The 27,481-nt window shown below is 41.1% G+C and overlaps 1 protein-coding gene across 6 annotated transcripts; it reads right to left on the reverse strand.

Annotated features, from left to right (window-relative positions):
- Positions 1-1,268: 1,268 nt before the first annotated feature.
- Positions 1,269-26,062, reverse strand: TAF7L (TATA-box binding protein associated factor 7 like). Of its 6 annotated transcripts, none has more exons than XM_055269413.1 (13): positions 25,769-26,062; positions 20,619-20,686; positions 19,715-19,793; positions 16,585-16,718; positions 15,457-15,583; positions 14,854-14,909; positions 12,122-12,163; positions 11,183-11,255; positions 10,855-10,968; positions 9,500-9,733; positions 9,191-9,303; positions 8,419-8,478; positions 1,269-2,249 (listed from the first exon to the last, which is right to left on the reverse strand). In XM_055269413.1, exons 1-13 carry the CDS (start codon positions 26,022-26,024, stop codon positions 2,205-2,207), a joined length of 1,401 nt encoding a protein of 466 aa, XP_055125388.1. In that variant the 5' UTR covers positions 26,025-26,062; the 3' UTR covers positions 1,269-2,204. The 6 variants fall into 6 exon arrangements, with proteins under 6 accessions (XP_055125388.1, XP_055125387.1, XP_055125391.1 ...); XM_055269412.2 differs by having other exon boundaries at positions 9,500-9,736; positions 25,769-26,053; XM_055269416.1 differs by lacking the exon at positions 25,769-26,062 and adding an exon at positions 24,405-24,540.
- Positions 26,063-27,481: the final 1,419 nt, after the last annotated feature.

Raw genomic sequence — 27,481 nt, forward strand, 5'->3', positions numbered from 1 at the left:
GCTCATACATGACCTCTCCTTTGCCCATGGCTTAACTTTGACTTGGAGTAGGAGCACTAAAAGTGGCACGGAGAACTTAGGAGTATATTTCCTAAAGCAGCACTGACTTTGTCAATTGGGATCAGACCTGGCGCTAGCCGGGCTACTTCCAGAAAACCCCCAGATGCCTCTTGGGGGTAAGCATTATCACCCATGATTTACAATGAGAAAATACAGGCTCGAAGAAGCGTAGGGGCAGGCAGGCGTGATGGCTCATGCCTGTAATCCCAGCACTTTGGGAGGCCAAGGCAGGTGGATCACCTGAGGTCAGGAGTTCGAGACCAGACTGGCCCACATAGTGAAACCCTGTCTCTACTAAAAATACAAAAATTAGCCAGGCATGGTGGCAGGTGCCTGTAATCCTTGCTGCTCAGGAGGCTGAGGCAGGAGAATCTCTTGAACTCGGTAGGCAGAGGTTGCAGTGAGCCAAAATCGCACCACTGCACTCCAGCCTGGGCGACAGAGCGAGACTGCATCTCAAAAAAAAAAAAAAAAAAAAAGAACCATAGGGGCTTGCCCAAGGCAAGTTCCATCCTTGTGTGAGTTCCACTACAGCATGGTAATTCAACCCAAATATTGGAGCTGCCATTTGTATCACTTCTTTAACCACCCCCCACCCCCACCCGCTCCATCTCATATTAACCATATAGCATTGGGATTTGGAGCAAATCTTCTCACCTTAACAATATAGCATTGGGATTTGATTTGCTTAGTTCATTAGGAGTTACCCTAAGAACTCTGGAAGGATGCCCCAAGGCTGATAGCATCTTCTGCCATTTTCTAATCAGAGTGCTATGGTCCGAATGTGTCCCCCAAAATTCATATGTTAAGATATAATCAGTAATGTGTTAGTATTAAGAGGTAGGGCTTTTGGGAGGTGATTAGGTATGAGGGCTCCACCCTTATGAATGCAATTAGCGCCCTTTTAAAAGAGGCCTGAGGGAGTTTGCCCTGCCGCCATGTGAGGATGCACCCTGAAGACGCTATCTAGGAAGCAGACAAACCCCTCACCAGATGCCAAAGCTGCTGGCACCATGATCTTAGACTTCCAAGCCTCCAGAACTATAAGCAATAAATTTCTGTTGTTTATAATTTACCCAGTCTATGGTATTTTTGTTACAGCAGCCCAAATGAACTAAGATATAGAGCTTATTGCTTTTCTTCTTGTTTCCTTTTGGATATGAGTACACTCATCATGGGGGATGGTTTAATAAACTGACAACAATCCATTTAAAATGAACAATTTATTTATTGCTTAAAGAACATATACTATAAAACACTAATAATACACCTAGAAAAAAACCCAAACAAGATTGTTCAAGAAGTCTTCATAGGCATTATGGCATCTTGTTCTTCCTAACCTTAACTGATGGGGGTTAGGAGGAGAAGGCTCAGAATAAGGATAACAGTTCATAATTTCTTCATCTCTGCTCTAACTGTTCCCTTAGTTGGTGAATAACAACGAGCTCCATCCTAAAAACAACAGAACATAAGCAGCAGCAAGAAATCATCCTTGAGCAGGAATGCAGCCCTGTTACCTGAACAGAGACAGAACACAATCTAGTATTAACTGCTGCAAGGTAGGCACTTAAACTCACTATGGCAGGTCCTAGTGCTTAGTAGAAATGACCTCGTTTTTCCCCCTATGTTTTAGGAAATACTAAAAACCAAAAGAAAAGCTAAAACATATGCAAACCAAACAGCTGTATGTCCTCTAGGCTAGACTGCCTTTGGAAGCATGGCTGAATCATCTGCTGGTACCACAGCACAGAAGCAATATAATCAATTCTTGTTTGGTGTGGTGGTGCACAACTATAGTCCCAGCTACTCAGGAGGCTGAGGCGGGAGGATCCCTTAAGCCCAGGAGTCTGAATTCAGCCTGGGCAACATAACAAGACCCCATTTCTAAATTAATAATAATAATTCCCAAATTGACAAAGAGAAAGTCTCATGGTCGAGTGGGGTCTCTAAGTCTACTAAATTTTTATACTGGCCTTTTCTACATGACTACAAACTTTGAGCATATTATAAGTAGCAAAGAAGGTACAGATAAATATAACTGATTCAACATAAGGCAACTGAAGGGACAAAAACATGCACAGTTTCATCCAGTCTGCAGTCTGGATGGTGAATCCAAGGTCTGTGGGCCAGGCCAATGGCTCTCCTCACTTCTTCAGAAAACGCTGCAATTGTTTCTGTAGGAAAATGAGCTGTAGGGAGAGGTAGAAAGACATGAAAAATTCATTCGAAATTTGAAGTGCCATTACTTGATCTAGAATTTACTTAAATGAACCAAAAAGAACTATTATTATTTGGCATTTATAAGGTTATCTTAGTCTTGCAATGTTCCAGAGAATACTGGCCACAGTCAAGAATGCATGCATACTGCTGTGGCCATGATGATGTCCTTTATTATGCCCAATTTATGAAGGGAAGCTTTGTATTAGTCAGTTTTCACGCTGCTGATAAAGATATACCTGAGTTTGGGAAGAAAAAGAGGTTTAATGGACTTACAGTTCCACATGGCTGGAGGCCTCACAATCATGGTGGAAGGCAAGGAGGAGCAAGTCATATCTTACATGGATGGCAGCAGGCAAAGAGAGGAGAGCTTATGCAGGGAAACTCCCCTTTTTAAAACCATCAGATCTCGTGAGACTTATTCACTATCATGAGAACAGCATGGGAAAGACCTGCCCCCATGATTCAATTACCTCCCACCAGGTACCTCCCACAACACATGGGAATTAAAGATGAGATTTGGGTGGGGACACAGACAAACCATATCAAGTTTTAAAATTGAATAGGCTTTAAAAAAAAACAATATGTTTGCTGTTAAGAATTTGTGCTTCTGTGAATATACAGAGGTCACAGCTCACTGTAGGGGCAAAGGAGTTGGGATCTCTGTAGCCATATTCTAAGAGTCAGATGATAAAACAATTGGGACACTCTCTTGTCCCAATGAACACAATGGGTCTTAGACTGAGTCTTACCGGCTGCTTCTTACCACATTAGGAGATACTTAGAAACTGAGCCAGAGTCCTGACCAATCAGGAGCCTGATGATGTTCTACTTATGCTTTCTAAGTTAGAAGCCCTGAACATTTTGTGGTATAGGATTTAATTTTTTTAACTTGAAATGGTAAAGTGACCAATAACATTTAGAGATGTATGCCATCTTTACAACAAAGGTTGTTTTTGAATATTATTCATTTGAGGACACTCCATAACAGAATGAATTTTTAGTCTGTGAAATGAAAGGAACATTATAAAACAATCCTATGCTGCACATCACCTAGCAAACCACAATAATTGCTATCCGCAGGAACTTAGAGGCTCCTCTCACTCGGTTGCTGAGTGACCCCTGATTGACCATGATTACAACCACTGACTGATCCAGTTCTTTCTCCTTTACAGGCTCTTTCTCTTCCCACCACCCCCTAAAGATAGGTTTTTCCTTAGGTTCAGACTTCTTGCTGAACAATCAACCAGGCTAACTCAACTAGCCCCACAGCTTCAATGATAATTTCTGTGTATGGGCCTCTCTCCAATTTCCCATTTTCAAAAGCACTTCTCCACATACCCCTCCAAATCCACTTTTTGTTATCCTATTTTCAGTTAATGGCACATCATTTCCCAGTTGCCCAGGCTTTGGACTCATCTTTGTTCCCCTTTTTGCCCTATAAATCCAATCAATTGTTAAGCTCTGTTTGCTTCTACCACTTGCACCTTTGAAGCTCCAGGCTGTCCCCACTCCAATTTCTCCTATATACTTCCGGCAGAAAAATCTTCCTGAGTTACTCCCCAGGTAAAAAAGCTTTGAAGGCTCATTATGACCTACACTGAAAATCTAAACTGTTCCCCTGGCATCACCAACTCTGAGCCAGTGTGCATGCTGCTTTCTCATGGAATGCACTCCTTTCCCTATCTCCTTATTAAAACCCTACCTATATTTTAAGGCCCCAGTCAAACACCATCTTCTCCATGAAGTCTTCCTTAATATCCATGGACAATCTGTCATTCCTTTAAGTCCCTACCCCTCTTGCCAATTTCTCCCCAAATGAAGACGGAGACTACATCATAAGCATATCATAGCTCCCTGCAGAGCCCAGCTTAAAGTAGACACCTACTAAATCTAATTTGGATAAATGAACTAACATAAGGGACTCTGAGTAAATAAAGTTTACAGCTACATTTCTATGCTGCTCCTCAATACTAAATATATTCATGTGTTACTTAACAATGGGGATATGTTCTAAGAAATGCATCCTTAGGCAATTTTGGCATGATGTGAACATGATAGAGCATACTTACACCAATCTAGATAGTATAGCTTACTACACACCTAGGCTACACAGTATAGTCTATCGTTCCTAGGTTACAAACCTGTACAGCGTATTACTGTACTGAATACTGTATGCAATTGTAGCACAATGTTAAGTATTTGTGTATCTAAACATAGAAAAGGTAAACTAAAAATACAATATAAAAAATTAAAAATGGTACACTTGTATAGGGCACTTACTATGAATGGAGCTTACAGGACTAGAAGTTGCTCTGGGTGAGTCAGTGAGTGAGTGGTGAGTGAATGGAAAGGCCTAGGACATTACTGTGCACTACTGAAGACTATATAAACACTATACACGGGTTGGGGGAGGGGGGAGGGACAGCATTAGGAGATATATCTAATGCTAAATGACGAGTTAATGGGTGCAGGAAATCAACATGGCACATGGATACATATGTAACAAACCTGCATATTGTGCACATGTACCCTAAAACCTAAAGTATAATAATAAAAAAAAAACACTATACACTTAGGCTATACTAAAATAATTAAAAAATTAAGTAATTGTGCTGCTATGTTATGATGGCTACAATGCCACCAGGTGACAGAAATTTCTTAGCTCCATTATAATCTTATGGGACTACCATCATATATGCAGTCTGTCATTGGCCAAAATGTTGTTATGCAGCATACAACTGTACTTACACTGATGAAAACAAAGATGTTTGGTGGGTACTAAAACAATCCTGGCATTAACTGTTCATCTGATTGTTTTAAAGCAGTACTAAGCAGGTAAGTGATTTGCTGAGAGGAAGGGATTATATAGAACATAAAAATTCCGCTGGCCTTATGGGGATGGGGGTGGGGAGTAGTGCCTGTACTTTAAGAGCACCATGCTAAGCCCATCCTCATAATACCAACTCCAGTCTCTTTAAAATTGTAACCCTCAACAGTATAAGGTTAGAGTCAGCACACATTTTCTATACAGCTACTTGACCCTCATTTAGCCTATACTGCCTTCTCTCTTCACCTTGTACACTTTCTTGTGGCTTTGAAAAAATACAGTTGTCGTTCAAGTTAGAAATCTGGCATACATCCTTAATGATTCCTTCTCCTTCAACACCCAGTAATTGACCCAACTCCTATCAATTCTACCTTTAAAGTATATTCTCTAATATATCAATATTCATTGCAGCATTATTCATAATAGCCCAAAGTGAAAGCAACCCAAATGTCCATCAGCAGATGAATGAATAAACAAAATGTGGTATATTGATCCAATGGAGTATTAGTCAGTCTTAAATGGAAAAAAGTACTGATACATGCCATAACATAGATGAACCCTGAAAATATGCTAAATGAGAGAAGCCCGACTCAAAAGACCATGTATTATATGATTTCACTTGTATGAAATAACTAGAATAGGCAGTAGATTAGTAGAAATGAGATGAGTGGTTGCCTAGTGCTGGGCAGGGGAGAGGTTCTGGAGAAATGGGGAGTGACTACTAATGGATATAGGGTTTCTTTTTGGAGTGGTGAAACTATTCTAAAATTGACTGCAGTGATGGTTGTACAACTCTGAATATGCTAAAAGCCACTGAACTGTATAGTTTAAATGGGTGACTTGTGGGGGGCGAGGAGGACGGGGTTTGAGGCAGTCTCACTCTGTCACCCAGGCTGGAGTGCAGTGGTGGGATCTCTGCTCACTGCAACCTCTGCCTCCCAGGCTCAAGCAATCCTCCCACCTCAGCCTCCCGAGTAACTGGGACTACAGGCATACACCACCATGCCTGGCTAATTTTTGGAGAGACGGGGTTTCACCATGTTGCCCTGGCTGGTCTCGAACTCCTGGGCTGAAGCCATCTGCCCACTTTGGCCTCCCAAAGCGCTAGGATTACAGGCATGCACCACTGCACCCAGCCTAAATGGGTGAATTGTATGGTTTATGAATTACATCTCAAACAGTTATAAAAACATTTTTATTGCAGTTTAAAAATCTATATTCTTTCAATCTCCATTGCTACTACCTTAGTCCAAGTTACCATCCTCTGTTATTAGAGTACCACAAAGCCTCCCAAGCAGCCTCTTTGCTTCTACTCACCTTCTTCCAACCCATTCTCCAGATAATAATGAGAGTGATCTTTTAAAAGTTTAAATTAGGCTGGATGTGGTGGCTTACGCCTGTAATCCCAGCACTTTGGGAGGCTGAGGCAGGTGGATCACGAGGTCAGGAGATCGAGACCATCCTGGCTAACACGGTGAAACCCCGTCTGTACTAAAAATGCAAAAAATTAGCCAGGCATGGTGGCATGTGCCTGTAGTCCCAGTTACTTGGGAGGCTGAGGCAGGAGAATCGCTTGAACCCGAGAGGCGGATGTTGCAGTGAGCCTAGATTGTGCCACTGCACTCCAGCCTGGGCGACAGAGCAAGACTCCGTTTTAAAAAAAAGAGTTTAAATTAGATGTGATTTTCCTATCTAAAATTCTTCAAGGGCTTCCCATTACACTTAAGGCCAAACCCATCCTCTTTATCATGGCCTTCAAGGAACCATACACTATGGTCTCTGCCTACTTCTCCAACCTTATCTTAAGCCATTCTCTTCCTGGCTTTAAATACTCCAAAGGTCCTCAAAGAGGCCAAGTTCTTTCTGAGCATGAGACCTTGCATACGCTCCACCTAAGAGGCTCTTCATTCCACTCTTCGCCTGGACTTAATCTTTCTGGTCTCAGCTTCAATAGCACCTCCTAGGAGAGGTCTATCATGATCCCCCAATTAATTCAAGACTCTCTTTATTCTAACAGCACCACTGACTTTTTTCCTTCACAGCACTTCTTCACAATTTGTACCTTTATATTTGTATAATTTGTTTATTGTCAATCTTCCCTGCTAGACAGCTCCATGAGGACAAGTACAGCAGGTCCTTGAATAACATCGTTTTGTTCAGTGTCGTTTTGTTACAGTAAGTCCTCAGTTAATGTCATCAATAGGTTCTTAGAAACTGCAACTTTAAGCAAAATGACATGCAAAAGGTCTCCAAATAACATCGTTAGTTCAACGTCATTTCATTATAATGTTTTTTTGTTTTTTTTGTTTTTTTTGAGACAGGGTCTCACTTTGTTGCCCAAGCTGGAGTGCAGGGGCGTGATCATGGCTCACTGCAGCCTCAACCTCCTGGGCAATCCTCCCACCTTAGCGTCCCGAGTAGCTGAGACTACAGGCTTATGCCACCACAACCGGCTAATTTTCTGTACAGTCAGCGTTTCACCATGTTGCTCAGATTGGTCTCAAACTCCTGAGCTCAAGCAATCCGCTTGCCTCGGCCTCCCAAAATGCTGGGGTTACAGGCATGAGCCACCACGCCTGGCCTCGTTATGTTGATGAGAAAAATAAAATCGCTTCCCTGTACACATTAGGTGAATTGGTTTGTCTGAATTGTCCCAGTCTGAGTGAGTGTGGGTGTGGGTGTGGGTGTGGGTGTGAGTATGGGTGTGAGTATGCCCTGCAATGGGGTGCCATCCTATCCAAGGCTGGTTCCCACCTTGCGCCCTGAGCTGCTGGGATAGGCTCTGGCCATCTGAGACCCTGAACTGGAATCACTGGGTACATAATTGTCTTACTTGTTTTTATTAGTCTTTCTCAAATGTATGTATAGCTCACATTTATTTCAATGTTTAATATTAGAAGAGTTTTGGTTTTTATTTAGAAGTTTGGTGATGTTTTTGTGACCAGAAATATGCTATAGGAACTTAATTCTTCTTTATATCAATTAGCCTATAGTAAAATTGGTTTCATTATATATACATCATTTTGCTTAAAGTTACAGTTTCCAAGAACCTATCAATGACAATGAGGATTTACTGTATTGCATTTGTCTTATTCAACACCGTACATCCAGTGCTTTTCACTTCATAGGCATTCAATATCTGTTTAATGAGTGAATTTTCACAAAGACCTTGTTCCACCCTGCTACCTTCATTTAGAAGATTTGGCTACCACTATTCCTATGAGAGGAACAGCCAGCAATGATATTGGAAGTGAGGTGGGGGATTCTCTGTATCAAATGTTTTCTGGTTAACTTGAAAACATACTTCTTACCTTCTCTTTTTTTTGTTTTTCCTGTAACTCAAGCTGCTCCAGCACAGAGCGAAAATGATTCTGAAAAATAAATTGTATAAATGATGAACACTGAGTCTCAAAGGAAGAAAAAAAACAAGGGAGGCAAGGAGTTTGGCAAATAATTGTTTTTGTTTTTGAGGCGGAATCTTCCTCTGTCACCCAGGCTGGAGTGCAGTGGCGCAATCTTGCCTCATGCAACCTCTGCCTCCCAGGCTCAAGTGATTCTCATGTCTCAGCCTCCTAGGTAGCTGGGATTACAGAAGCATGCCACCACGCCTGGCTAATTTTTGTATTTTTAGTAGAGATGAGGTTTCATCTCTACTAAAAGATCCCTTACTCACGAATCATTTACTGTGATCCCTGGCAAGTTACTTAACCTCTTTGAGTTTCCATTCTTTATCTATAAAATGGGAGTGGTGACAGTATTTTATGTTTCAAGGATGTGAGGATAAAAATGTGATAATATGTGTACACAATTCTTAGCCCTTTATGTGCCTTTTACATAGCAAATGCTCAATATTGGCAATTTTTATCTCAAATCACCTAGTCACTTCCCCAAAATGCTTATATTAGATGATCAAAATTACTCAGGTAAAAGAAAACAGGGTTATCTTTTATTAGGAGTTTCTAAGAGCCTGTTTAGGTTCATGAATGAACAAGAACCCTGCATAGAGATGACATAAGTGGAAACACAAAGGCAAGATACTGAAAGTAAGATATCAGGATTTCTTTATGCCAGCCAAGAATTTACCTTGAGTGTCAGGTTTTCCACTTTCATGATGAGATCCTTCTGTCTTTGTGCTTTATTCTGAATCTCATGGAGCTTTTTCTCCTTTTTCTCAATGTGCTTCTGAATTTCCATGACTAACAGAGAAACATAGAACTTTATATATTAAATATAGCCTAAATGAATGGACCAAGATCCAAATCAAATAAAAATCCACTACCCATCGAAGCGATAACTTCTTGAGCTTAGCTTTGAGTCTAATGTATGCTTAGAGTCAACTGTTAGCACTGCCACCCACCCTGGTCCCATCCCTTTGTTTTTTCTCTGACTTACCTATTGAACTGGTACCTTCATTTGCCCTATACTGGCCAGATTCAATAAACTTGGCCTGCAGCTGCCTTTCCAGACACTCTTCAGAAAAATCTTCCTCCTCCTCTTCGTCTTCATCTTCATCCTCATCCTCATCCTCATCCTCATCTTCATCCTCATCCTCATCTTCATCCTCATCCTCATCATCATCATTGTTACTTCTAGAATCACTGAACATCTCCCGAAGCATATCATATTCTACTAGTTTTAAGCAAGAAGAAGGTGAACTATCTAAAACTCTGCAAATGACTCATACTCCAGATACAATGATACTCCTTACTTTCACATTCCCCAGGAAACCAGTGAATTTTATAAATCATTTTTTCATGCAGGAAGATTATTCCCTTTATAAAACAAGGACAGCAAATGCAAAACACCATAACATTCATTCATGTAGCGAATGATCAAGACATTTAGAGACTCTAAGGGTCATAGGAAGTTAAAATACCAGGGGTGGATGGGAGATTAGAACACTAATCTAAAACCCCTAAACTGCCAAGAGGCCAATAAGAGGGAAAAAGGGCTGGGTGTTGTGGCTCACACCTATAATCCCAGCACTTTGGGAGGCCAATGCGGGCAGAACACTAGAAGCCAGGAGTTGGAGACCAGCCTGGCCAACATGGCAAAACCCCATCTCTACTTAAAAAAAAATAAAAGAAAAAAAGAAAAATTAGCTGGGTGTGGTGGTACATGCCTGTAATCCCAGCTACTTGGGAGGCTGAGGCACAAGAATTACTTGAACCTAGGAGGCTGAGGCACAAGAATTACTTGAACCTGGGAGGCAGAGGTTGCAGTGAGCCGAGATCGCACCACTACACTCCAGCCTGGGTGACAGAGCAAGACTCTGTCTCAAAAAAAAAAAAAAAAAAAAAAAAAGAAGGCCGGGCACAGTGGCTCATGCCTGTAATTCCAGCACTTTGGGAGGCGGAGGCAGGCAGATCACTTGAGGTCTGGAATTCAAGACCAGCCTGGCCAACATGGTGAAACCCTCACGCTACTAAAAATACAAAAATTAGCTGGGCATGGTGGTGAACACCTGTAATCTCAGCTACTTGGGAGGCCGAGGCAGGAGAATCACTTGAATTCAGGAGGCAAAGGTTGTAGTGAGCCGAGATTGCGCCACCGCACTCCAGCCTGGGTGACAGAGCAAGACTCCGTTTCAAAAAAAAAAAAAAAAAAAAAAGAGAGAAGGACGAAACCATCCTTTTTTTCTGTTTTTTTTTTTTTTTTGGATTGGCCTATGAATTTATAGAAAATGATCTGATACCCAGTCAATACCTGCCCTATCTGAAACTCCTGCTTTGCTTTTACTAAAGTACCTGATGAGGTATGACCCTGCTTATGGCTGCTCATTCCCGAGGATATCACAAATCCTGGGATGGAGCCTTGACTTTCTATTTCCTTGGTTCCATCTTCAGCAATGACTTCCCAACCTGAAAGGAGTGTACAGTCAAGGAAAACACAGAAGGAAACAAAAAGGCACAGCTGAAAGGGAAGGGGCTCTTTGGCTAACAGTGCTATTTAATTTAGTCCAACTTTAGGCCATTTGTATCGGAATTCCTAGTTTGGAGAAGTGCCTTATATTGAATTACACAATAAATAATGGGGCAGAACAGACTATGCAGAAAATATTTGTATAAAGGATACAGGTACTTATGGCTTTAGCATCTGAATGCAGCAGTCTCTTTACTTCATTTTCCACATCTGCAGATTCAGTGTACTGAAGCAAAGTTGGGGATTAGAGGGGGATACCAATACTGTCATTTAACACCCTCTGTTTTGCAGGAGTGCCCTCCTACGTACCAATGAATTCAAATGGCAGGCCTCTTTAAATTCTGATCCAACCAAATTTCTACTTTAAGTAGTGCTACTTATGAAGGAATCTTTAGCCAGGGTCTAGAATTTTGTACAGTAAACTTATTTTTTCCTAATTAAACAAATTACTTGAGACATTTAATCTTTTCAATCTGCAGCTCTACGGTAAAGACCTCTGTCAGAGGTGCAACCCTTAGGTCTCAGTTATAAATTATTTGTCCTGATTTATATTGGCAAAGAACTATAATTCCTTATTAGTTATTTGGAAATAATTTGGTTTAAAGATCCAAATTCCCAGATTTCACTTCCCCACATCTTTATTATTAGAGACGCTCCTACAAAAACTGGATCTTAGCTGCATGTTCTCCCTTGAATCCAGTTTTACGTAATTATCTCCACAGCAACCAATTTGTCGTGCCACAAATAGAAATTAGGATTTTGATGGGGAATAAGCAATTGCAAACAACTGCTGTTAAAAGTGAACTCTGGCTCCCAAGGAATGGCTTTTGAAATAAATATCAGAATAAAAAGAGCAGATTAGAATACACGGGGTCACTGGCCAAATTGTATCTTTTCCTCTAGCAGTTATCAAACATCAAACAATGAATTCATTTTTCAGTGAATCAAACCCAGTGTATGTGTTTAGGATGAGGGTTAGAGGTGAGAAGGAAGGCTCAAAAGTAGCTTCTGTGGTTTATTTGATTCATTTGAAACTAACAAGCTATTAAATAAAACACATTAAGGGTAAAAATGAAGTTATGATTGCTCTACCTCGGTAAAGCTGCTTTTTTCCATTTCTTTGACATCAGGGACCTATGAAATAAAACACAATAAACAAGTTATATTATGATACCTATATTTCAGTAAAGCTTAAAGAGCTCTACAACTATTCTTAACTTAGTTTTACATTTAGTAGGCACTCAATAAATGTTGATTTACAGAGTATAAAAGCCAAGGCAACTGTGTTCATGGATTGGAAGACTCAACATAGTAAAAATGTCAATTCTCCCCAAATTGATCTATAAGTTTAATGTAATTCCTGCCAAAATTCTAGCAAGGTTTTCTGTAGCTATAGACAAGCTTATTCTAAAATTTATATTAAAAGATATAGGCTTTTGGCCAGGCGTGGTGGCTCATGCCTGTAATGTCAGCACTTTGGGAGGCCAAGGCGGGTGGATCACCTGAGGTCAGGAGTTCGAGACCAGCCTGGCCAACATGGTGAAACCCGTCTCTACTAAAAATACAAAAATTAGCCGGGCATGGTGGCCCATGCCTGTAATCCTGGCTACTTGGGAGGCTGAGGCACGAGAGTCGCTTGAACCCGGGAGGCGGGGGCTGCAGTGAGCAGAGATCGTGCCATTGCACTCCAGCCTGGGCAACAGAGTGAGACTCCATCTCAAAAAATAAATAAACAAATAAATAAATAAATAAAGATATGGACTCTAGAATGGCTAAACAATATTGACAAAGAAAAGTAAAGTCAGAGCAATCAGCCTTCTAATTTCAGGACCAATTATATAGCGACACTGTGATATTGGCAGAGGGATTGACAGATGGATCAGTGGAAGAGAATGGAGAACCTAGAAACAGACCCATAAAACCAAGCCCAACTGATATTTGGCAAAGGTGCAAAAGCAATACAACAGAGGAAGGACAGCCTTTTCAACAAATAATGCTAGAGCAATTAGACATCCTTTGGCAAGAAAAGCCAAAAAAAAAAAAAAAAAAAAAAAACAAAAACAAACAAACAAAAAAACCTTGAACTAAACCTCATAGCTTTTACAAAAATTAAGTCGAAAATGGGCATCAGCCTTAAAAAGATGTTAAAAAAAAAAGCAGGAGAAAATCTTCAGGATCTGGGCTAGGCAAAGAGTTCTTAGATTTACTAGATTTACTATAAAAAGCAAGATCGTTTTCAAAAAAATCAATATATTGTACTTCATCAAAACTAAAAACTTTAGCTCTCTGAAAGACCCTACGAAGAGGATGGAAAGACAAGCTACAGACTGGGAGAATATATTTGCAAACTACATATCTGATAAAACACTAGTAGTATTTAGAATATAAAAAGAACTCTCAAAATTCAATAATAAAAAATCAATTTAGAAAATAGGCAAAAGGCATGAGCAGACATTTCACTGAAGTGGAATAGATGGCACATGAGATGTTCAACCCCATTAGCCATCAGGGAAATGTAAATTAATACTACAATGAGATCACTACACACCTGTGAGAATGGCTAAAATGAAAAATAGTGACAACACCTAATGCTGGTGAGGAGGTGGAGAAACTGGATCATTCATACATTACTGTCAGGAATATAAAATGGTACAGTCACTCTGGAAAACAGGTCATTTCTTATAAAACTAAACATGCGACTACCATATGACCCAGCAATTATACTCCTGGACATTTATGCCAAAGAAATGAATACTTATATTCACACAAAAACCTGTTCACAGCTTTATTTATAATAGTCAAAACCTGTGAACAACCCAGATGTCCTTCAAAGGGAGAACAGTTATGTAATGTGGTACATTCATACCATGGAATACTACTCAGCAATAAAAAATAAACTATTGATGCTACAAAAACTTACATGGATCTTAAGTGAATTATGCTGAATGAAAAAATAAGCTAGTCTCTGATGTTACATACTATATAATTCCATTAATATTAAATTTTTGAAATGACAAAATTACAGAGATAGAGATCAGATTAGTGATTACCAAGTGTCAGAGACTCGGGTGTGAGGTGGAAGGGAAGTGGGCATGGTTATATAAAAGCAAAATGAGGGATCCTTGTGGTGATGAAACTGTTTTGTATTTTGACTGTGTAGGCAGATATATGAACTTACACATGGGATAAAACTGCATAGAACTAAACACATGCACAAAAATACACAAGTACAAGTAAAACTGGAGAAATTGGAATAAGATTGCAGAATTCTAATCATGTCAATTACCTGTTTGTGATATTGTACTATAGTTTTGCAAAATGGGGAAAATGGCAAAAGGGTACACGATATCTCTCTTTTATTTCTTACAACTGTATATGAATTTACAATTATTTCAAAATAACATGTTTAATTTTAAACAAAAGAAGCCAAGCCACAACACTCTTGTAGTTTGCCCAAGATTCTACAAGCCTGAAATAACATTAGGAATATAACCACAATTCCCAATTTTCAGGTTCTGGATGGGTTCACTTTAAAACTAGATCTTGCAATAGAAAACTGAAAGCATTAACAGAAGTTTCAAATGTATGATTCTTCCAGACCCCAAATGATTAGCCTATAACCTCAAGGATCAGGTCTTTTTATTCACTGCTATATTCTCAACTGCTAGCATACAGTGCTTGGCATTTAGTTCACATTCAATAAACGTTTATTGAACATATAAATGAATTAACAACTTAACTCCCAACTGACTTTTTCTCTTTCCTTCTGGCCCATGAGCCTCTTCTAATCGGCCCGGCAGACACACAAATACCATGTAACTAACCTTTTTTTGTGTTTTCCGGAACCTTTTCTTTCTGGCATTCTTAAGTGGTGGAGTAACTAAAATAAATACAACACAGTGAAACGTTATATGACTGATGGTAGTCACATAGCTGAATTTGATAAAGACAAAGACCATGCTATAAACCAAAGGCTCATGACATGCTTCCTTTTTTTTTTTTTTTTTGAGATCGAGTCACTCTGTTGCCCAGGCTGGAGTGCAGTGGTGCGATCTCAGCTCACTGCAACTACCTCCTCCTAGGTTCAAGTGATTCTCCTGCCTCAGCCTCCCGAGTAGCTGGGATTACAGGTGCCCACCACCACACCCAGCTAATTTTTGTATTTTTAGTAGAGACAGAGTTTCACCATGTTGGCCAAGCTGGTCCCGAACTCCTGACCTCAGGTGATCCACCCGCCTCAGCCTCCCAAAGTGCTAGGATTACAAGCGTGAGCCACCGCCCCCAGCTGACATGACTCCTCTTAAGTGTGTCTGAGAACCTAATGAACCAAACACCTAAGTATGGTAAGAGGTCCCTGTTTCATAAGGAATTAGGATTCAGCAAATAAATTTTAGTCAGCAGGAATGAGCAAGGAGCTGGTGACTTACTGCCATGCTTCCAGACATATTTTTTCTCTCTCCCCCTTTCTTTTTTCCTGACTATATTAGGATCAGTAGAGGCAGCTGGTTCTTCTGGAGAAGGGTGGCTATCACCATCAGCAGTGCACACAAGCATCTACATTTAACAAAGACAAAGAAGTTGACTATGGCCACAAATTTTGGGTTAGCAATCATAATCATTCTTACCACTAGAAATGCACAGAAGAGACTGATACTTGCCATTTCCAGAAAACCAAGTATTTTGTAATGTACATTTATATTCTCTCATTTTTGCAGTCTCTCTCTCTCCCTCTCCTCCCCTCCACCAGCCACCAGCAGCACTACATATGAACTCTGAAGGTGTTTTTTTTTTTTTTTTTTTTTCCACGAGAGTGTTTACCACTACAGAGGGAATATATTGGAAACAGATCTTGGAACTTAGCTTAGGCTTTTCGTTTTGTTTCGTTTTTAGACAAAGTCTTGCTCTGTCATACAGGCTGGAGTGCAGTGCTATGTGATCATGGCTCACTGCAGCCTTGACCTCCTGGGCTCAAGTGATCCTCCCACCTCAATCTCTAGAATAGCTGGGACTACAGGTGTGTGCCACCACACCTGGCTAATCTTGTTTTTGTAGAGATGAGGCCTCACTATGTTGCCCAGGTTGGTCTCAAACTCCTGGGCTCAGGTGATCCTCCCGCCTCAGCCTCCCAAAGTGTAGGGATTATAGGCGTGAGCCATTGTGCCTGGCCTATCTCAGCATTTTCATTTAGAGAGGAAATAAGAAATCAAAAGCAGAGATGATGAATAAGAGCCAATTTAAACCTCCAGAGTTAACAACATACTGTTTTAATACAAAGTTCAGAAGATCCCAGCGGCTCATATGTTTCAATTAATGAAAAGTCACTGTAAGTGGCAAATGGGACTCTCTATAGGCTATTTGGTTAAAATAAAATACTGAAAGCTAAGGATCAAACACCAAACCAGAGCATGACATTTCATTCCTGTGCAATCGATCTGGAAATGAGAAATGCCAAGCAGCCATTCACCAAGTGGAAAGGAGTACTGAAAGAAAGAAAAATAGGAAGAGAAAAGAATTCCTTGAAGGATGTGAGGCCAGTAAAGAAAACTAGTCCATACCTGAGAAATGTCTGCTGTTTTATAAAAGGTTTTTTTATCAAGCGTTCTCAGGCTTTCAATAACACAAGGCAAGTCAACCAGCTTAGCAGCTAGTGGGACATCATCTACTTCAACAACTCCATGGCGCCTATCAGCTGAAGAGAAGTAAAGATTAAAGTTGATATCTTCCCAGTGAACTCTTAAAACTTCCTAAGGTTTGAATAATGAAGACTTATGTGGGACAGATTAGTCTTTCCAAGAAACCTACTATCTCTCATAATGCTAGAATTGTGTACACAATTAATAGCTTCCTAAAGAAAAAAAAGGAAAGTATATGGAGCTCTTTTTTCCTAGTTTACATCACTTGTGCAAAAGTAGCTAAGTTTCTTGTTAATGGATGTGAACTAAATATGGGTGAGGCAATAAATGTTTCATTCTCATCCTGAAAAGCAAATTCCATTCATTAAAACCAATTCCTTTTTTTTTTTTTTTTAGAAGCATTCAATAGTGTCATTGTACATGTGTGTTTTCAAAGGGCTGCGTGAGGGAAGGATTGACTGACCCTAGAATGGTGCTAATAAATCTCAAGTTAAATCTCTAATTAGCTTCATAAAGATAAAATTCCATACAACAGCCATATACTAAACTCTGAATATTGCTGCTCAGATGTCCCAAACATGAATGTCTTTTGACACAAGAGGATTCAGGTATAATCTTCTAGTATTATGTGAAAAAAGAAAGATACAAAACAATGTTTATCATTTTGTGTGAATTAACTCTAAAAATACAGAGAGAGATTGTTTCAATTCTAGTATTATGCATAAAAGTTTTGTCAATAAGGAAGTAACAAGAGACAGTTAATATCAGTTATCTGTGGTATTGAGGTTGGGGCACCATAAGGAAGAAGAGTTTTATTTCTCCTTTTGAACTTTTCTTTTTCATTTGATTTTTTTTTTTTCTTTGAGAAGGAGTCTCACTCTGTCACCCAGGCTGGAGTGCAGTGGCACCATGTCTGCTCACTGCAACCTCCGCCCCCTGGGCTCAAGCAATTCTCGTGCCTCAGCCTCCCAAATAGCTGGGATTACAGGTGTGCACCACCACGCCCAGCTAATTTTTGCATTTGTAGTAGAGACGGGGTTTCACCATGTTGGCCAGGCTGGTCTGGAACTCCTGACCTCAAGTGATCCGCCCGCCTCAGCCTCCCAAAGCACTGGGATTACAGGCATGAGCCACCACACCCGGCCTGTTTTATTTGAATTTTCTAACTATGAACTTATATTATCTTTTTTAAAAAATGTCAGTAAGTGTTAACTAACTGGTGAGATTATGAGCCCCTTTTTGTTTTCTCCTTATATACTTCTCTGTATTAAAAAAAACTAGCAAAATTTATTTATCTATTTTTGGTTGTGTGCTTTTTAGGCAGATAAGCTTGTGTTGAAACATTTATTTATTTATTTACTTATTTATTTATTTACTTATTATTACTTATTTATTTACTCTTGGTGCAAACGGCCTCTAGATTCATCCATGGTGTCCCAAATGACAGAATTTTGTTCTTTTTAAAAGGCTGAGTAGTATGGCATTGTGTATACGTATCACATTTACACTTAGGTTGATTCCATATCTTGGCTATTGTGAATAATGCTACAATGAATATGGGAGTGCAGAGAGATATGCCTTCAACATGTTGATATCAATTCCTTCTGTGAATATATTCACAGAAGTGGGGTTGCTGGATCACATTGTTGTTCTATTTTTAGTTTTCTAAGGAACCTCCATACCATTTTAAAAAAATAATGGCTGTAGGCCAGGCACGGTGGCTCACGCCTGTAATCCCAGCACTTTGGGAGGCTGAGATGGGTGGATCACTCGAGGTCAGGAGTTCAAGACCAGCCTGGTCAACATGGTGAAACCCCATCTCTACCAAAAATACAAAAAAATTAGCCAGGTGTGGTGGCGCATGCCTGTAGTCCCAGCTACTCGGAAGGCTGAGGCAGGAGAATTGCTTGAACCCAGGAGGCGGAGGTTGCAGTGAGCCAAGATCGCGCCACTGCACTCCAGCCTGGGTGACACAACAAGACTCCATCTCAAAAAAAAATTTAAAAAAAAAGGCTGTATTAATTTACATTCCCACCAATAGGGTACAAAGGTTCCCTTTTCTCCTCATCCTCATTAACAGTTGTTATTGTTCTTTTTTTTAATAAAAGCCATTCTAACAGGTATGAGGTGATATCTTGCTGTTGTTTTAATTTGCATTCCCCTAATGATTAGTGATGCTGAGCATTTTTTCATGAACCTTTTGGCTACTTGTATGTCTTCTTTTGAGAAGTATCTGTTCAGATCCTTTGCCTATTTTAAAATCAGGTTATTTGTTTTCTTGCTATTGAGTTGTTTGAGTTCCTTATATATTTGGATATTAACCCCTTTATTGGATGTACGATTTGCAAATATAACAAATATTATTTAAAAGAAAGAAATATATGTCACTGGCCAGGCGCGGTGGCTCACGCCTGTAATCCCAGCATTTTGGGAGGCCAAGGCAGGCGGATCACGAGGTCAGGAGTTTAAGACCAGCCTGACCAACATGGTGAAACCACGTCTCTACTAAAAATACAAAAATTAGCCAGGCATGGTGGCATGTGCCTGTAATCCCAGCTACTCAGGAGGCTGAGGCAGAAGAGTCACTTGAACCCGGGAGGTGGAGGTTGCAGTGAGCCAAGATCGCGCCACTGCACTCCAGCCTGGGCGACAGAGCGAGACTCTGTCTCAAAAAAAAAAAAAAAAAAAGAAAAGGAAGAAATATATGTCACCTTTATAAACAAAGAATGGCATATCCATTTGTCATTCCTTTGGATGTTCAGAAATCATAAAGTTTATATATGGGAGACTACCAGCAGTATAAAAACCCCACAGTTGACCCCCAAGTTTCCTTAAACACACTATGATAATCACTCAACTCGAGGTGCAATATTCCTACTTCCTTTCCTCTTAAAAGAAGAGGACTTAAGCCTCTCTAAAGCATGAGTCCATCAAGTCAGAGACCATATTCTATCATTTTTCACATCCTTAATACCAAGTATAGTGTCTGGCACATAGTAATCCCTTAATAAATTATTGTTCAACGTATAGTGAATGGATATTAACTACTTACACAATAAGTCAATTTTTAGTTTATCCTTCATCTTGACACTTTGAGAACGTGCTAGGTTCCTGACAGTACAAGCGTGTTCCTAAAGAGGAGGTAAATTGAAAAATCAGAAGAACTAAACATCTACTTGGCAGCTAACAGAATAGATATATCAAAGAAAGCCCTCCCTTAAATAAAACTTTACACCTCCTAAATGTTACTAACAAGACCATGTACCATGAGATACTGTGCACTGTATAAGTCAAGTTAGGATGAAGCTGACTCTAAACTCATAATTGTCTCTTAGTAGCTACAGTTAATGCTTTCTCCTAGCTCTACAATCCTGCCTCTCACTGCTACCCTTCTGTTGTAGTTGCTAAAGAAAGGCTTACCTAGTTGCAGTTTGCTTGGTATATTAAGTAACCCTAATTAGGGAAATAGGTTTCTGAACCCCATCCTTAATATAGCTGCCTAGACTAAGTAATTGCTTGAATACAGGTATCAGTGTGGGGGAAGAGAGCCAAATACTTGTTGATATGAGCTTTAAAAGTCTTGCATGGTGGTGAATAATGCTGGCCCTTCTCACTGCCCCTTTTGAGGTGACAGAAAGGATTTCAGAGGAGTCTTATCTTGGCTGTCCAGGGAACAGGCTGTTAGTATTGGTGGTAAGTGAATGGGTCCATCATTGTCACAGCTGTTTTGCCAGGAAATCAACCTGCATGATAGGTGGTATGTACAGGAGGAAAAAATGCTGCCAAAAAAGTACACGCTATGATGGGACTGCTTAACAGAACATGATTCCTGGGAAACAAATGTTCTGAGTTTTTATAGCCTACCTGAAATAGAAATGTTACAGAATCCAAGTAGAACTATACTTATAATTAAACTATAATTATGAAGATATTTGTTCTGAGATACAAGTTCTTACCAAAGGCAGACGCAATATAAACTGGTTCTCAACTTCATCAGGAACTTCATCCTGGCTTTTACTCATGTCTTGATTTTGAGTTCATGAAAGCAAAAAGAAAACCAACACAGTCACTAAAAACTCCTCTTGCTCCCTCTCCTGACCACTTCTGGTAGTACTGGCTAAATTATACAAGATCTTGCCCATAATCCTCACTAGAATGATGTGTGTACAGTTAGACAATACCTTATTTGACATAACTTAATTATTTCTAGACGTTACCTTAGCTCCTCTCCAATATGTGTAGATTTTCCAAAGTCAATCCAAATTACATGATGTAATTTGAAGAACAAATGAAATAAGAGCTGTTATGAAACATTATTTCGTCTTCTTAATCATATTCTTAGACTCTCAGGTAAAAGACTACAATTCAACAACACGTTGGTGGCTACCTAAGCAAACTATATAACCTCTGCAGGGAAGAATGCAAACCAAAAGCTGAAATTCACCTAGAAACCACTTGCAGAAATGTTCTGTGATGATTTAAAGTAAACAAGGGCTTGATTTTCAATATTTCACCTACATCAATGGATTAGTAGAAATTAAGCAGTCCATGGGAGACCAGGCAGTTTTTTATGACTTTAGAGCCAGCAACAACAGCTTTGAGCTACCCTGGGGAAAAGTTAAGAGTCCAGTTCTTTTTTTTTTTCAAGACAGAGTCTCGCTCTGTCGCCCAGGCTGGAGTGCAGTGGTGCGATCTCGGCTCACTGCAACCTCTGCCTCTCGGGTTCAAGCCATTCTCCTGCCTCAGTCTCCCAAGTAGCTGGGACTACAGGCATGCACTACCACACCTGGCTAATTTTTGTATTTTTTAGTAGAGACAGGATTTCACCATGTTGTCTAGGCTGGTCTTAAGCTCCTGACCCCAAGTGATCCACCCACCTCAGCCTCCCAAAGTGCTGGGATTACAGGCCTGAGCCACTGTGCCCGGCATGGAGTCCAGTTCTTTTTTTTTTTTTGAGACGGAGTCTCTTTTTTTTTTTCTTTTTGAGATGGAGATTTTATGGAGAACATAAAATCTGATTTGATTTATTCATTACTATCCTTTCATTCATTACTACCCTTTAGTGTGTGCATTCTGTATGTCCAGTACTACACTGAGTGCATTAGGTCAATCATTTCATGTAATCCTCACAATCACCACTTACTTCGAATGCCCCCAAAAGCTATTTAAAAGAACTCCTAAGATGGATCTTTTTATTTAAAAAATATATATATATATACCTTTGGTGAAGTGAACACTTTCTTCCAAGTTAATCTTTTTTTGACAAATTATAATCATATATAATTATGGGGTACACAATGATGTTATGATATAGTGTGAAATGACTGAATCAATCTAATGAGCATATCCATCACCTTAAATACTTATCAGTTATTCCCCCTAACTGCTACTTTCATTTTTTTTAATTTTAAAAGCTAAATTTGGCAGTGGGAGATTGTATACCAACTTTAGTGGCATTAATGTTAATAAGTTCTGACAATATCCCACTACTATCAGACCAGCCTAACTGAAATTTTCTATTCTTTGATCAACATCTCCTCAATGCCCCTCCCCCTACTCCAGCCTATAATAACCAACACTACTCTCTGCTTCTAATGAGTTCAATTATTTTAGATTCCATGTACAAGTGAGAATATGTGATTTCTGTCTTTTTGTGCCTGGCTTATTTCACTTAATATAATATCCTCCAGATTCATCCATGTTGTTGCAAATGACAGAATTTCCTTCTTTTTAAAGGCTGAATAGTATTCAGTTGGGTACACATACCACATATTTATCCACTCACTTGTTGGATACCTAGATTGATTTCATAACTTAGCTATTGTAATGCTGCAATGAACGTGTGTGTGCAGATATCTCTTTGACACACTGATCTCAAGTTTTTAGGATATACGTCCAGATGTGGGATTGCTGGATCCCGTTTTTATTTTATTATTTTTTATTTTTTTCATTATTTGTTTTTCAATTTTATGTTCTTCCAATGAACCAAGACTTTATTTCTAATCTTATTTTCCATGTATTTGGGATGTATTTGTAGAGCCCTGCATTTTGGGTATTAGGGCCCACACTTTTTTTTGTTTTTTTTTGTTTGTTTGTTTTTGAGACAGTTTCGCTCTTGTTGCCCAGGCTGGAGTGCAATGGCGCAATCTCAGCTCACTGCAACCTCCGCTGCCCTGGTTCAAGCGGTTCTCCTACCTCAGCCACCCGAGTAGCTGGCATTATAGGCACCCGCCACCACGCCCAGCTAATTTTTTTTTTTTTTTTTGTATATTTAGTAAAGACAAGGTTTCACCGTGTTGGCCAGGCTGGTCTCGAGCTCCTGACCTAAGGTGATCCACCCGCCTCGGCCTCCCGAAGTGTTGGGATTACGGGCATGAGCCACTGTGCCCAGCCAGGCCCACACTTCTGAGGAAGATTTTTCTCAAAGGTGGAAAGACGGCTCGGCGCTGTGGCTCACACCTGTAATCTCAGCACTTTGGGAGGCTGAGGCAGGTGGATCACCTGAGGTCAGGAGTTCCAGACCAGCCTGGCCAACATGGTGAAACCCCATCTCTACTAAAGATACAAAAATTAGCCGGGCGTAGTGGTGGGTGCCTGTAATCCCATCTACTTGGGAGGCTGAGGCAGGAGAATTGCTTGAACCCAGGAGAAGGAGGCTGCAGTGAGCCGAGATGGCGCCACTGCACTCCAGCTTGGGTGACAGAGTGAGACTCCTTCTCAAAAACAAAACAAAACAAAACAAAAAAAGTCAGCAGTAGAAAAGCAGACACCTAGGATGGGAGAGGGAAAGATGCATTATTTGTGATTGTAATTTCTTCTCTTCTTGTTTCATACAGATATGTATATATATATGCATATATAAATACAAAAGAGAAATGTAAATGCAAGAAGAGAGTTTATCAAAATAAATAAAAAATCTGGGGGCTGAGCACATTCCCTAACAGAACATAGTAACAATTAAGGCTGGGAGCAGGAACAGATTATTTGAAGAACTAGCTGCTAAGCAAGATTTTATCAGATCAGTAGTAACTTTTAGATTTCTCAGCAGAACTAAAACTAGGGCATTTTGTTCATTTCCAAGCCTTTTTGGTAATTCCTCTTTTATGGAAAAAAGAATGTAAGAACTGAAACTATTTCAATGTAGTTGTTTGATAAACAGACCTAATAAAAAGTCCAGTGGGAGAGAAGTTAGACAATCTTGGTTGAACTTGGTTTTAATTATTTTTAAAATTTCTTATTTGCATTTACCTAAAAAACTAGTTGTACGGTATTCACTTTAATAAAAAGCATCCACTTTTTTCCAGCAAGCACTCTTTGATACCTGATTAAATTAACAGGACCCCTTACCACCATTCAACTCTAGTTCCATCTCGCTTTAGCAGAATTACAATTGGAATTATAATTGGCTGGAGGGCGCCTGGCAGCATGCTGCAGGCCATGCAAGTCAATACACCCCTAAATGGGTGTTTTTTCAAGTTCGCAGTCGCCGGCTGCAGTTTAAGAGACTGACCTCCATCCCTATCCCCGGGGCACTAAGCTTTCAAAGGGAAAGTTTAACCCCTAGGCTTTGATCCACTTTCCCTTTAAAACTTCTCGCGAGGCCCAACAGGTCGCAGCGGGTCCCAGCCTTCGCGCCTCGCTTTGCAGGCGGGCTGGGGAGGGCTGCGGGGTGCACCGCGGCGGGGTGCACACCGGCTGGGCGCTGACCCGGTCCCGGACGCCCGGTCGGCCGCCCGACTCACCCCCTCCTCCGGGAACTGGCGCCGACACCGAAAAGGCTGGGACCTGCGCCTCTGGTCTGTGGGTTCCGGACGAACCGCGCGTGGGCTCCCGCGCGGAACGTAGAGGCGAACGCTGGGCTGCCGGCGCCTGGACAGTAAGAGCGGCGCGCGCCGGCCCCTCCCCGCCTCGCCACGCCTCCGCGGCCGCGCTGCCCAGCCGACTGGAGCACGACGACCTCGAGGCAGTGGCCGGCTCACCGCGTGCTGGGCTCGAAGGCTCGAATGGCGCGGAGCGCGGAGGGGAGGGCCGAGGGGGACGCGACCGCTCAGGGACCTCGCGAAGCAAGACCGAGGCTTCAAAACAAGTTACCTTGGCCGGGCGCGGTGGCTCACGACTGTAATCCCAGTACTTTGGGAGGCCAAGGCGGGCAGATCTCAAGGTCAAGAGATCGAGACCATCCTGGCCAACATGATGAAACCCCCGTCTCTACTAAAAATACAAAAATTAGCTGGGCATGGTTGCGCGCGCCTGTAGTCCCAGCTACTCGGTAGGCTGAGGCAGGAGAATCGCTTGAACCCGGGAGGTGGAGGTTGCAGTGAGCGGAGATTGCGCCACTGCACTCCAGCCTGGCGACAGAGTGAGACTCTGTCCGAAAAAAAAAAATTACCTTTACACAGGGCAGCCTTCAGGGCGCCAGAAGATTTTTACCAGGGGACAGTGATACTCCTAAGAGGCGAGTTGGACCAGGCGCGGAGGCTTACGCCTGTAATCCCAGCACTTTGGGAGGCCGAGACGGGTGGATCACCTGAGGTCAGGAGTTCAAGATCAGCCTGGCCAACATGTTGAAACCCCATCTCTATTAAAAAAAAATAAAAAAATAATAATAATTAGCCGGGCATGATGGCGGACGCCTGTAATCTCAGCTACTCCGGCAGCTGAGGCAGGAGAATCGCTTGAACCCGGGAGGCAGAGGTTGTAGTGAGCTGAGATCACGCCACCGCACTCCAGCCTGGGCAACAAGAGCGAAACTTCGTCAAAAAAAAAAAAAAAAAAAAAAAAGCGAGTTGTTCGCTTTTGGTTGCTCCTCGACTCCATTAGGTCGGACGGTTTGTCCCTAGGCACGGTGACCTCGCCTGGTGACAAATACGCCACCGTGCAAACCCACTGAACAACTAGAATCTGTGCCCAAAGCCCTCTACACGATCAGTTGCTCCCCTCTCCTCAACAGGGTCAACATTTTACATCCTCTGGAGAGGGGCACAAGTTACGTCGCCCATTGCTCCTCAAGGGGGCCGCAATTCAAACATATTTTGAATCAAACTAAAAGTTTGTTTCTCCGAAAGAAGGTCCTCGGCTGGGGGAACAAGCTTAAAAGGCCACCTACCTTTCCCTTCCTGGAAGTTTTCTGGGGCCTGGGCAGCAGCCTGGGCGCTGCTGTCCACCTCCGTTTGAGCGTCCTGGTCGGCAGGAATCTGGGTGCCTTGGTCGCCAGCAATGTCGGCGCTGCGTTCATAGGTGGTTTCAGACCCACGGTCGACAGGAATTTGGGGCTCTTGTTGGCTAGTTACTTCCGATGTTGAAACTGTTGGTGTTGAATCATTTTCTGAAGAAATGGGGAGCCGTCCCTGGGGGCACTCCATGGCCCACCTCGTTGGGGTTGTAAAATGGCTTCCTCTGTAGTCATGTGACCCGGAGGGTTCCAGAACCTTCGTAAATGTAAAAGGTTTCTTTACGTCTTTAAGACGTAATACTATTAACGACATTGCTGGTGCCTGTTCAAGATTGTAGCAGCCAAGTCTCCACTGCCTAATACTCACCCAAACTTAATCGTAGGGAATAAATATTTTTGGAAGACTATTCTACTATCATTTTCTTTTGGGACATGATTTTTTTTTCATTCAATTAAACTAGATTATCAGAGCTTCAGACCAAGACAAAATTGTTTTGATCCCTTTTAGAATCCATCTGCTAACCTTCATTTTGGCATTATGCCATGGGGCTACATCGGGGGTTATGCAACAAAACAGGCCAACGAGACCAGTTTTACATTTACTATACAATATTCTTGAAGGCATTAATTATATCAAAAAAATCCTTTCATGAAAACGGAAATGAAAATTCTGTTTTTGGTAACTGAAATAGCTGAGTAATTGTTTTGACTTGTAAGGACAGTGTGAATTATATAATTAAGTTTATGATGGCTGCTAGGAAGCTCAGAACCAAATTTGCAACCAACCTGTAATAACTATGAGCCTTACTGGCATATGTTGAGTTTTATCTTAAATAACTATGTTCTTTCCCATTTCCCTAATTATTTTTTGTGTCATGCAGTAAATAACACTAAAAGCTGCTCAAAGCCTTTTCAAAAAGAATCAGATATATACATGTTAGGTAAATGAAAATAGTACTCCTGACTGGGCACAGTAGCTCACGCCTGTAATCCCAGCACTTTGGGAGGCAGAAGCAGGTGGATCACCTCAGGTCAGGAGTTCCAGAGCAGCCTGGCCAACATGGTGAGAATCCCCCGTCTCTACTAAAAATATAAAAATCAGCCGGGCATGGTGGCACGTGCCTGTAATCCCAGCTACTAGGGAAGTTGACGCACGAGAATTGCTTGAATCCGGGAGGCGGAGGTTGCCGTGAGCCAAGATCACACCACTGCACTCCAGCTTGGGTGACAGAGCAAGACTCTGTCAAAAAAAAAAAAAAGAAGAAAGAAAATAGTACTCCTGACAAAAGTGTCTCAGGGAGCATCCCTGTGGGTAGAGGAGGGGAGCACAATAACTGCTCACTTATAAATTCAATCATCCAACAAATGTTAATTGAGAATTTAGTGTGCCAGACCGGATTTGAAACATTTATTAAATGCTTAAAATATGGTTAAGTGTTTCATGGGAAGGAGGCAAAAGTTATCCTTCAGAAATTTACAGTCTAGTTAGAGCATACACATACGTAACTTTTTCATTATTGCCAGAGTTCCAGCCCCTTCTTAAGGAAATGGGGAAATATAAAGTGGAAGAAAGGAAAGGATTTGAATTATGGTTTCTCTTGGTAGAGGAGAGGTGATCCAAGAAGCAACATGATGTACAAATACAGA

Source organism: Symphalangus syndactylus, chromosome X (genome assembly GCF_028878055.3).
Source record: "Symphalangus syndactylus isolate Jambi chromosome X, NHGRI_mSymSyn1-v2.1_pri, whole genome shotgun sequence".
In the NCBI taxonomy this organism is placed as follows: domain Eukaryota; kingdom Metazoa; phylum Chordata; class Mammalia; order Primates; family Hylobatidae; genus Symphalangus; species Symphalangus syndactylus.

Excerpts from the sequence above, each read along its gene's own strand:
- TAF7L (XM_055269412.2), bottom strand. The coding sequence starts at position 26,024 with ATGGAGTGCCCCCAGGGACGGCTCCCCATTTCTTCAGAAAATGATTCA. Across the intron at positions 19,794-20,618 it reads TTATATTGCGTCTGCCTTTG|GAACACGCTTGTACTGTCAG; the intron begins GTAAGAACTTGT and ends CCTCCTCTTTAG. Across the intron at positions 8,479-9,190 it reads TGGAAAACCTGACACTCAAG|AATCATTTTCGCTCTGTGCT; the intron begins GTAAATTCTTGG and ends TTTATTTTTCAG.